This window comes from Acomys minous, assembly GCF_964271855.1.
Source record: "Acomys minous genome assembly, chromosome: 5".
NCBI lineage: Eukaryota > Metazoa > Chordata > Mammalia > Rodentia > Muridae > Acomys > Acomys minous.
The window spans coordinates 47456462-47469744 of NC_140494.1; the positions used below are offsets into that span (position 1 = coordinate 47456462).

The following is a 13283-nucleotide window of genomic DNA, read 5'->3' on the forward strand; positions in this document are numbered from 1 at the left end:
GTGGAATGCCTCATCTGCATCATTAGTTTGTATTTAGTGTGAGAGGCAGCTAACCTTACAATGTTTCTGCATCAAAAATAATAAAGATAAATTAAAATGCTTTGGAAAAATTCCAGGTATATAAACAAAACATTGCTCTGTAGGTTTTTTAATTCATTTGTTTAGTTTTCTTTCGTTTCTGTTTTATTAGGATTTCTTTTAGGTTTACTTCTTTTTTTAATTTTTTTATTGATTTGTTCATATTACATCTTGATTGTTAGCCCTTCCCCTGTTTCCTCCCATTCTTCACTCCCTCCTACTTACCCCCTTCTCCCCTCCCCTATGTCTATGATTGATGGAGACCTCCTCCCCCTATATATGCTCTTAGAATATCGAGTCTCTTCTTGGTAACTTGCTATCCTTCCTCTGAGTGCCACCAGGCCTCCCCGTCCAAGGGACGTGATCAGAAAAGGGGCACCAAAGTTCATGTGAGAGTCAGATCTCACTCAACACTCAACGGTGGAGAATATCATGTTTGGCTTAGGAAACAAATTATTGCCTTCCAGTCTCTGTGAGCTTTGTTGGTTTATTCAGTCATCTATTGTGATAATGACTACTGAACAGGGTACTACAAACACTAAGTAAATAACCCACCACTAAGTAGTTGATAAATCTAAAGTGAATGAATGAATGAATGAATGAATGAATGAATGATAGATGCACTCAGAAGAGGGCATCAGTTCCCAGTGTAGAGAGTTGTGAGCCACCATGCAGTTGATGAGAATCAAACTCAGGACCTCTGGAGGAGCAGACAGTGTTGTTAACTGCAGAGCCATCCCTCCAGCCGTGAATACATGAATTATAACTTAAAAAGCTACACTCACTATGATATACTGCAGGTAGCAGCTTTCCTAATTGATGAGTGAAGCACAGATCTATGATTATAGCAATATGTCATCACGGGCTGTTTTATTGATATGTTCATTTAACAGTATAATAATAATAGCGATTTCTGTTTTCTGAGTACTCATGACCTAGTTACTCTCAATTTACTGGCCTTGTTTTCAGTGTCAGATGTATGCTCCAACTAACAGAGTTGCCTTAAGTCTACCCAAAAAGTGGTTGTACAATCCAATAACATTTGTAACAATATTCTGTGGGAATATTTGGCAGGCAGGCCCAGTTACCTATTTGACAGGTATATGGTATGTAACAGCGTTTATGATTGAGGGAGATTGAGGATAAGACTCCCAGTGCTCTAGAAATATGCACGGTATGCTTCAGCATTGCAAATGATAGGCAGTATGGGTGAAGCTTCTGGTTTCTCATTGGACACATATAATTACTCCATGTTTAATGACATAAGTAAGTGGTGTGTTTATCAATAGGGCTTTGCCATCAGGATGTGCAAGGTAACAAATAGAATTCTCCAGTGCCCATGGTGGTTGGACGACTACGAGATGTCCTTTTGGCTAGCAAGACAAAAAGATGGAACCTGCTCTATTATTGGGGTTTTACTTGGTAACATATGATGCCTATCTGGGACATTGTGTAATGCATTATATAAATCTTTGTGTGTGTGTGTGTGTGTGTGTGTGTGTGTGTGTGTGTGTGTGTAGTATAGTGTATAAGTACACACACATATATATGCACTATATAAGTACAATAGAAGGAACTTTTTAAATTTGTCATATATACATTTAGGAAGCTTTTAGAATATTAAGTTTCCATATGCCTTTACAAATATCATTTGCTGTTAGTTATTATGACCAATATTCTCTACTTTATTCTTCCCTCCTTTCTCTTCCCCATTTAAACCTCTACAAATGAACAGTGTGAAGATAGCAAGTGACTTTGGGGTACTCTGTCTTAAATTGGATGCCATTAACAAACTCCTCACATCAGGACTCAGATATCTATGAAGAAGAAAGATTGCAAAGGCCAAAAGTGGTGAGTGACTTCCAGGAAATGTGTCTCCCAGTCACAACAGGACTCAGGGACATATGATCTCACAGAGACAGAGAGAGCTTGCACAACATGACCACATATTCAACCAGACAAAATTGAAGCAATGAAAAGACTAGTAGGCACAAAGTCCTACCTCTAAGAAAATATTTATAATGGATACCTGCTAAGAAAAGTGAATAAATTCTGTGTTCTCCAATGAAGTGACAGTGGCTATATCTACAATACTTCATGTGAGATATCAGGAAAAAGTGGCAAACATAAAATTCTGTCTTTTTTCTATGCTTGTTTTTGTTTCTCCATTATGTATTTTTTATTGTTGTTGTGTTTTGCTTGAGATAAAATGAGAACAAAAGTGTGAAATGTAGGGTGGTGTGAAACATCTTGGTGAAATTAGAAGAGTGGAGAGAATATGAAGAAAAAAAATATATATGTATAATATTTTAAATGCTAACAATGTTGTTTTTAACTACACTAAACTAGATTAGGAAAAAAAACTATATTCAGTAAAGTGAAAAGACTATGTTATTAAACTTGCTTGTTGCCATGCCTCATGGGTATTGCTTTGATTCTTGTGATCTACACAGTAGAAGGAGTGAACTGACTCCAGAAAGATGTCCTTTGTTTTACGGATATATGCCTGCATGCAAATGAAAGCACCACCACATACCCCAGCACACACATATGGGGGTGGGGGTGGCAGAGAGAGAGGGAGAGAGAGAGAGAGACAGAGAGAGAGAGAGAGAGAGAGAGAGACAGAGAGACAGAGAGAGAGAGAGAGAGAGAGAGAGAGAGAGAGAGAGAGAGAGAGAGAGAGAGATTTTAAAAAAATATCCAACAATCTTTTGTAGCCAAGAAATACACCTCATTGGAAAAAGTACCACAGGATCCTTTAAAGTCAAAAGATTCCTTATTCAGTGTAGGGACTTTGCTAAAAACTGTGTTTCTTGGCATTCCTTGGTTAGGTGTATGTTCAGACATTACTGGTAAGTAAAGCATCACTTGGTGTCTAGGCACTCTGATTGCACTGTTACTCAACAACCAGCCAGCGATGCCAGGGGTTTGTTCTGGAATCTCAGCTTAGCTGCTATGGGTAATAGAGATTCCTTTTAAGACAAACATAGATTTCAGACAAGGTAAGCACTGAGCTGAGTCAGTGGACTGCAAAGCTGCAGGCTCAGAGAACTGACCAGAGCCATAAAGGGTTGTCCTCAGGACTTGAAATCAAATGAAACGTACCTTGCTAGATTTTAAACTGCTTTTGTAGTAGAAATTTCTTATTTCATCCATTTTGTCAACTTTAAGATGTCAGGTGTGTTAACTGCATTCTGTGCCTCTCCTACCACTGCATTTGACTGCAAAAGGATTATTTTCTAAGCTTATAAGTCCACAGATAAAGATTGTTGCCCTAGTATCAAATATACTCAGAGTTTCACCAATATTAGATTTAGATAGAAGGATTTGGGTCTTCAGATTGAATTTGTTGAGCACTGAGATGTGTGAATGTGTTGAGGTGGGGTTGTGCTATGCATGAAATAGAAAGGAATTTTGAAGAATTAGATGCAGATTTTATATGTAGGAGCCAAATTGTGACCTGAATATACACACACATACACACACATAGACATTTAATACACATGCATATATATATATATATATATATATATATATGTGTGTGTATATGTATATATATATATATATATATATATATATACATGTGTGTAGTAGGTAGTCACACAAACACACCCACACACACACACATATATATACAGTAGATATATATTATATATATATATATAATATATGTACATACAGGTGTGATGATCTTATCTATTACACACATATATGTGTGTACATATGTGAGTGTTTGTGTGTTTGTGTGTGTGTATGTGTCCTCTTCTTCGATATGCAAGTGGGTGCTAAATCAAACTATAATAATTCTTCCAATTAAAGGTGTAAATAATGTAAAATATTGTCACCACATGCACAGAGATTGGTGCCTATGAGCCAAAACTTTCTGAGAAACACTAGAAGAATGCTTGCTCATGATGTGAACCTTTCATACAATTCCTCATATTGTGGTGGCCCCAAACCCTAAAATTAGCTTGTTGTTACATCATAACTGCAACATTGCTATTTTAGTAAATCGTAATATAAATATCTGATATGTGTCACCCAGATGGGCCACGACCCACCAGTTGAGAAACAATGCTCTAGAAGCTGAATGAAGCAAGAAAGGTACATCATCAGATGCTGGGGAGAGTGCAGTGTAGAGGTTGAAACTCTGAGGGAAGTAGTTCTACTGATTCAAGTGATTTTTGTGAGTGATATTTTGTTATACTTTCCTACAAGGAAATGGACATAATTGGATTCATTTAAACATGCAACAGAAATGATCTATCATTTTATTTCATGTGTCTGATGGGCACATAGAATTGGATTTATTTGCCTTTCCAGATTAGATAGAGCTAGTAGAATTGCATGTAGAGTGAGGTTTTACAGAAGTAGTTCATTTCCAAACAGAGTTTACCTTATTTTTAAGTCTTTGTATGTGTGACTATGAATATATCTGTGTAAGTACAGGAATGAAGATGCCAGCACCTACAAATGGACGTCACAGGATAGACTTGTGAGGCCCTTGTCTTCGATACTCTTTGAAAGCAAAATCGCTCAAGTTCTCAGGCATGCATAAATCAGTATTATTTGATTTTATTATTTCAAGGTGCCTTCTCAACATAGGAATCCTGGGATTATATTGATGTGTTATTGTGTTGAATTTACAGGTTTTCTGGAAACACAAACTCAGGTTATGTTTGTCTAGAAAGTTCTTTACCCACTAAGCAATGTTTCCAGCCTCTATCTATCTATCTATCTATCTATCTATCTATCTATCTATCTATCTACCTATAGTGTGTGTGTGTTTATGTGTGTGTTTGTATGTGTATGTGCACATGTACATGCACGCATGCACATATATATGTTTAATAAAATGGTATAAACGCTATTTGCTTGTTGTCTTCATATATGAAAAGTAAGGTTATCAGATACAAAACATTTTCTCATAGTCATTTACTGAGAGTATGGCAGATATTGCTTCAAAGATATTCAAACATAGTATCTCCGGCAAATGTCCCTGACATTCTCCCACTTCTCAAAAAGTGCTTTTTCTAAATTAATGGAGATTAAAAAAAAAAAAAAACAATTCAAGGGCAAGTGGAGGATACTACAGTCATCCATGCTTTGATGATACTGAACATCCATGTATTCTCCCCCCAAGAAACTATATTGTCTAACTCCTATTCAAATCTCATGTATCTTAAGTAATATGTGTTACAGGTAAAGTGACCTATAGTTCTTTATCACTTTCAAATATACCCATGTTTAACAGGCTACCTACCCACTTAAGCATGCAAAATTACATATATTTTTGTAATATGAATTGTCAACAGTTGCATGTACCCTAAATGTTTAATATAAATAGATTCACTTAATCCTGACATATTAATTATTCAGTTGTTCCTTTCTTAAAATTGAAGAATAAGAAGTCATTGATGTTGAGGAATTTCTAACTGAAAGCAAGTTTTCAATTCATGCCGTGTACTCTCAGTGTTGGGGGTGACATCATATTGCTGGACACCTAACAGGCAAAATAAATAGGATGGCATAAAATACATAAAGAATTAGGCTTCTTTACACATATTGTCCTCAGAAAAAATAGTTCATTCATCATTTTTAACAATTATTTGTTAATAATAAATGAGTCAATAAATTCTCTATTTCTAAGTACAAGATATTTGTTATTTTGTAATTTCCTTATTTAAAATAATTATATTTTTATGAAACTAACAGTATTTGGGCAATTTTTTTATCTTCTTGGTTTTTGCAAGAAGTGTATACCCAGGGGTTCCTTGGGCAGTTGGCTACTTTTCTTTAGCTACTGCTCAATACTCTAATTTAACACCTCATTTTTAATGATGTCAGTGTGAGTTTCATAGAAGATTTTAGTGTCTTAAATTTATCTCATTACTCTTAGTAACTGCCTTTGCTTATCATTGCTTTTTCTCACATATAATACAGCACTTTTGATCTTAATATTAATGCATTTCACATTTCTGTTGATGATTTTCATTTATCACATCAGTCTTGCTTCACCCAGCTTTATATATTTAGGACATTTTAATAGTTTCTCATTAATTTCTTCTACTGTCCCTTCAATCACCCTTGTGTGTTCTTCCTCTTGAACTATATTACCTTGAAGAGTATATGGACACTGAAACTATTATCAAACCAAAAAGAATGGGCAAATTTTCATGGAGTACAAGCAGAACTAATCGTTTTATTCTCAAAGGCAAAAGGAGAGATATTCAATTATATGTTATACCTATATTTGGATTTGCATTTCATGGTGAGTATATAATGATTCAGTTAAGCTTCCATTTCCATATATTAACATTTTATTTTAATAATGGAATACAGCCAAATTCCTAATAGTAAACATTATCATCTTTACTTATATTTTTCTTCAAAGCTTCCATTTTAAATTATGATATGAAAACATAATGAGAGATAGGATTATTTAAATTATTGATTCCTGGTTTGACTTTCCTTGCTTGGTATATTTTGGAGTCCTTTTTGAGTTTTTTTCCAGGGTGATGGAAATTCTATGGAAAGTAAAGTTTATGCATATGCTCTCTTGTTATAAATTTTACTCAACTGAAGATTGAGCATTTATTTGTGTATAAGTTCAATATGAATAATAGTAATACATGTTTTACTACTGTGACTTGAACATGGAAAAGGGAAATACATTTCATCTCAAATAATTATTTTATATCTAATAAGACCCAACTTTGTATATGTATATGGATGTTTGTATTTATGTGCATATACACTAGGTGTATAAATATATATTTCTATATATAACATGAATATATAAGCCAGAAAACCCAATTGCATCAGTATTCATGATTGAATAAAACTCAGATAATCACCACGTATTATATCACCAGTTTCCTACGATCGCACAATATTATTTTATGAATCATATATTAAAGACAATAATAAACATTTAGTGGTTTCATATGATTCATCATTCCAGGCTTGGGGTCATTACTAAAGGTAAACATCAAGAATAGGGTTTGCCCAAGAGCAGTCCTCTATCAAATATAATAGAAATAGAGCAATCCAGCTGATGAAATTGAAATTTGGACACTTATCTACATTGCTTTTAGATGATCAAAATAAAATCCCAACTGCCAAAACCTTGTAAGAATCAATTACTATTAGGATTAGTTTTTAAAAGTCAAATAGCAGACATTTTTTATAATGAATAGTATATTAGAATCCAAATGTGAAAAATCATGATTTTTTTTTTGCTTCTGTGTGCATTCAAAGATAGTTATTTTATCTTACTTGTTTCTTTGTGGTTCAACAAATATAAAAATGCACAAAAAATAAGAACAACTTGGCCTCATACTTTAACTCAAAGCAAAAGAATAACCATAAGAATCTGAATAAATTTTTTTTTCCTTTTGGAATTAATTTTATTTTATTATATATATATTATTAATTTATTCTTGTTACATCTCAATGGTTATCCCATCCTTTGTATCCTCCCATTCTTCCCTCCCTCCAATTTTCCCCTTATTTCCCTCCCCTATGACTGAATAAAAACAATTTTCTAAGGAGCAGAGATATGTTACCTGGAATAATCCAAATATGATTATAATAGAAAATATATCATATTTTTCTCTTAGAATCAACCACAGTGTCTCTGTGGTCATTAACACATGTAGTTCATTGAGTTATTATATACATGTAATAAATCCAGACACATAAAATAATAATAATATGTTAAATGGGTTTATGTATTTAAAGCATATATATGGAGTTATTCACAAATGGCATCCTACAAACCCTCCCTCCTAAATATCACATGTGAGTACGAATGTTATTAATTACCCACCACTACCTGAGAGTAAGGCCTATTGTTGACTATACCATTTATGCAATTAAACATAGAGAAATTAAGCTGGTGCCCAGTGAGAAGCTTCACCCCTACTGAGAAACAACCACAGGGATGGAAGTTTTTATGCTTTGCAACAGAGGAGAAAGCAGCTTTAATATCAACCAGCTACAAACTCTTTGACTTACAGCAGCAACCCGGCTTTGAGATATACTGGTGGCATAAATGATATGAGGCTATCCAACCATTTTACAAGAAAATAGATTTAAAGCTGACTCCATTAGGTGGAACTCATATCAAACACTGTCTCTCAGGGAGTAGAAACAGAAACTAGATAGGTCATGGGTTTGAGGGGACAAATGTACTGTATTATTCTGTTAAAGGAGCATAGCAATAAAATCCCCAAATTGTATCACTACAGCCATAGACCAGAGGATTGATTGACCCCTGTTAGAGAAGCGTCTTATTGTAGTAGATGGGAATTAACACAGAGACCCACAACTGTACAATTTATAGAGACTGAGAGCATTGGATTACTCAGAGCTGCTAAATGTATTAATCATAGCTTTCATGAAGGCTCAGGAATATTTGCAGGAGACGATTTTGGAAATATTGTAAGTCAAAGGCAGTGGATGGTTCTGAGAAAACAGTGTTTTCCAAACATGAAAGGACTGATGTACATATGAACTCAAAGAAACAGAGACAGTATGCTCAAGACATTTCAATGGTCAATAGTTAAGCAGGAATAAAGAGAAATAGATGCCAAATCCCAATGTTAATTAAGAAGCTATGTGAAGTTGAAGTTAATACCTACGAGTGAGGAGATAATCAGTGGTCTCCTGTGGAGTGACAGTAGGCATCTCAACCATTGTCAAAGGCAGACTTTATGCTCAGGAGTAGTTGGCCAACACAAAAGAAGCTCCATATTTTTGTATGATTTTTGTTTTGTATTCTTTTGATAATATTTATTACTTTATTGTTTTATTTATCTTTTTGAAAGGGAGAAAGAATATGAAGTCGGGGGCTAAGGAGGTAGGCAAAACCTAGGGGACATTAAGGGATGAGAAAGAATACAATAAAAATATATTTTATGTACTTATATTTGTAAAGCCAATATACACAACAAACAAAAAGCATACAGTAACAAGCAATAATAAGCATACTATGATACAGAGCATGAGATGATCAAATTAATCAAGGATAAGGGTAGATAAACGATCATAGGGAGTAGTAATCAAGCTAGGTTGAGGTGCATCTACAACAAAAATCTGCCTTTCTGAAGAATAGTAAATGCACTTGTCTTTTATTTATGTGAATACAAAGAATAAATAAAATGTCATACACTAATCTTAAAAATAAGTAGTAGAAGCAAGAGTTTAGGTCTTCAGTGAATGGATGAATAGAAAGTGGGATCAGACAGAAGACGATAATTAATTGTGAAAATGGCGGTTGATAAAAGAGTTGAGATAATGACTAAAATTGAAACCTTAAGTTTGAAACGACAGTTGCCAGAGAGATGGCTCAGGTGTTCAGAGGAATTGCTCTTGCAGATGACCTAGATTTGATGGCCAGAACTCACTCGGTGATCCATCAACCTTTATTTCCAAGTGATTCTATGCACTTTTCTCACCAGACACGCATATAAATATGTCCAAGCAAATACACATAAATGTATTCTAAACAAATGAAATTACAACCCAACAACTTTTGCACAGGGGACCTCTTTGAACAGCGACCATAATAAAAGGTTCTCAAAGGCTACTATACACAGTCCCATCCTACACCTTCAGATGGTTTTGTCAAAGAAATGAATAGAACTTTCATTCTGCCTTATCTTTCTCGCCTTTCCACCTCGTCAGGCTCCATTAAAGTATGAATGAAACTTATCAAAGTGTATTTACAATGTACCATGCCATGCGTCAGTGAATTCAACTTGGCAATTTCCTGATGAAGGGATGATATGGGCTGGGATGAGCCAGTATGCCGGCTGCTGATTTATAGAGCAGCACTGATTTTGATCTGTGAGGAGATTAGCTTTTCTGCTTTGCTGACTCAGGTGAGCTGCCTTAGAGATTAAATAAGAAACAGGTTTTCAAGGACTGCTTTATCTGTGTCTTGCCGGCTGAACCAGTATCATCTGAAGGTTAAAACACACTGAAGAACAGAGCTCATTTTAAAATTGCAATTACTTATAAAGTACACTGCAATGAAATAACTGATAATTTGATATGTATTTAAAGTTAAAAAATTTTCTAAGTCTAACATTTATTCAACTAAGAGCAAATATACCTAGGAAAGAAAGCCCAGGTTTTAGACAATAAGAACTAAGTATCAAGACTATTTTCAGTACATCTTCACTAACCTTTAGCCAATTGAAATAGTTTTACATATCCATTGGATGCTTAGAAAATAGGATGGAGTCAATCAAATATACAAATGTGTGATCATTAATTTGCTTATTTGGAAAATAAACTATGGTAATGTAGGTGGTAAGAGCTCTACATTGTCCTTGTTGATGTAAAAAATATTTGTATTTTTATTGGTACAGAAATCCAGCTACTACTAGTTTTATTTCTGAAATTCTAATTGTTTTGGATTGAATAGGAAGAGACCCATGGGGAGTGGCACTATTATGAGGTATGGCCTTCTTGGAGTAGTTGTGGCTTTGTCTGAAGATGTGTGTCACTGTTGGGGCAGGCTTTGAGGTCTTATATACGGCCAAGCTCTGCCCAACATCGAACACAGTCTCCTCCTGGCTGCCTGTTATCAAGATGTAGAACTGTGAACATCTCCATCACCGTAGTATCTGCTTAGATGCTGGCATGCTTCCTGCAGTGACTATAATTGACTAAACCTCTGAAACTGTAAACCAGCCCAGGATAAAATAGTTTGTTTTGTTTTGTTTTGTTTGTTTTGTTTTCTTTTTATTCAAGTTGCCTAGGTCATGGTCTTCATACCATTAAACCTTAGCTAAGATTCTAATCTTATTTTAAATTTTATAAAATTAGTAAGGCTCAGTACTAGGATGACCTCAAAATAAGCATGTTATAACTAGATTGTTGTAAATATTTGTAACTGTACTTACTTACTCTTCTCTTTTATTTGTCTCAGGAGTATGCATACTATCATAAACTACTATTTTTCCACTATTCCTTCACTTCTTTAAAGATAGTACCATCCTCTAATGCATCTTTAAAAATCAATGATTCTCTTGAGTTATCTCTTGCAGTTATTCTCTTCTGAGGTTTGTAGGGAGAGGGTTCTTTTTTCTCTTTGCTTAAATTTATAACTTCCCATCATGTTACTATTTACTAGCATCATAACCTTTTATACAATACTAAAAAGCTTTCCAAACAAGGTGATATGCTTCCATTTTTTAACAAATTTTTTGATTCCTACTCTTTTTTAATAGCAACATGATATTCATCTTGTGTAAATATAAAGTAGTCAGTCAAAAGACTAGAAAATATTTTATATCTGTATTTTATATCATACAGATAAATAAGTATATATGAGACACATTGCCAAATAGCCAATCATGATGCAGAAAATCACTTCAACATCTTTAAGTTAATATACAAATTTACTCAACTCATTTATGGACTTATTTTACAGGAGAAAAACTCAGGATCTTGCTAAAATATAAAATGTCCAGGGTCATTGTATATTTTTTTGAAAACATGCTTTGACTCCGACATTAGTACTCTGAAATTACCATCATAGGAAGATGAAATCTGAAAATATTTAAAGATTTGGAAACTTTCCATGATAATTTTCCCTGTACTTAATGAATTTATGAGGACTTGAATTTATTGTCATCTTAAAACCAAAAAATAAAATAAAATTTAAAAAAAAGAACCGAGGAGTAATTAATTGATTCATATAACTGACTTAAAGGTTCCTTGACTAAAAAACAATTTTTTATTTCCTAATGAGAGTAAGACAAGACTTTTGTGTCAGAAATCTATTGATATTTTAAAAATCATATAATTACTTAAATAGTGTTATAGTATAACACAGCTAATGGCAGCAAACAAATTATCATTCATAATAAATCTACCCTTCTAAAATACAAAAATTTGCTGCACAAACATAATTTAGAGAAAAGTGGATTAAATATCATTGAGAATTAGAAAACAGGAAAAATAAATAAAATGAGTCATACACTGAAAATGTTGGACATTTAAAGGAAGGATGATGCAGATTGCAAAACTTCAGATTCAAAGGAATGTGAATTTGAGAAGAAAAAGTGCATAGACAAAGATATAAAGATTAACCAACATTGTCAACAGAGAGAAGGCAGAAACACATCAAAAAACAGATCATGGCATATTTTTTTCAGGTTTTCCTCTGTGCAAATTTCTCTGGCATGTCATAATCACATCAAGTAAAAATTAATGGTAAGGTATTGCACATAAAAGAAAAGAACCAATGTCATCAAATTTTGAGTGGTATTTTTCTAAGAGCAATAAAGGATATTTTAATAAGTGCACTAATACTAATCAAAAGAGATATGTGAAGATACATAATTTTAGAAGTATGCCTCTTGAAAGCTGAAGTAAAGTACTAGAGTCTGAACTTCACAAATATTATGAATATAAACACACACACATATATATACACATATCTAAAAGAGTGTATACACACATATGTATATACATATATTTGTGTGTTAATAATGAACTCTGTATCAAATCTTCCTACCATAGCAACGTATATCCCCAATAAAGGATCAGAAAATTCAAACACACACCCACAAAAAATAAAATTTAATTCCATCTCAGAGTAATGGTAGTAAAAATCTTTGGTAGGCTTTCATGAAAGTTTGTGATGAAAGATTAACTCTAAGAGGGGGTAGGTTGTTTAAATACAGATTTTGGTTGATAATTGGAAATTAAAAAGTTCTCATCATTATGGATTATCTCTATGGAGAAAGCTATGCCACATATGAGGAGAATCATTAATTTAAAAGAGTATAGTGAAGGAAAGACGGCTTTCCTTTTATTCACAAACAGTAAAAAATATAATACTTTACACGTTCACTTTTAAGGATCAGAAAACTTGTTTTTTTCACATTTTTGCCAAAATTTGATTCCTAAAAATATTGACAAGTGGTGTGAATCAGCATGTTTCTGTCTGTTTTTGTTTTTGTTTACCTTCTTTAAGGAGAGTATTCCTTCTCTGGTGTCCTTGTCAGTGGAGATGGAGAATATCCCAATCCCATCTCCGTTAGTGATGGAGTAAGTCATGTCTGCATTTGAGCCTGTATCTGCATCGTTTGCCTTGATTTTCCCAACAGCTGAGCCAACTTGAGCAGACTCAGGAACATACAGCTGATAGTGTTCTGGAGAATATTTAATAATTATGTTACTTA

At 33.8% G+C, this 13283-nt stretch overlaps 1 protein-coding gene across 8 annotated transcripts in view; it reads right to left on the bottom strand.

The window, feature by feature from the left end:
- CDH18 (cadherin 18) overlaps positions 1-13283 on the bottom strand; it is an 838900-nt gene that overhangs the window by 77865 nt on the left and 747752 nt on the right. For all 8 annotated transcript variants that reach the window (XM_084783756.1, XM_084783758.1, XM_084783759.1 and 5 more), the window contains one exon: positions 13066-13253. In XM_084783756.1, coding sequence (XP_084639882.1) covers positions 13066-13253 — 188 coding nt within the window. The remainder of the gene's footprint in view (positions 1-13065; positions 13254-13283) is intronic.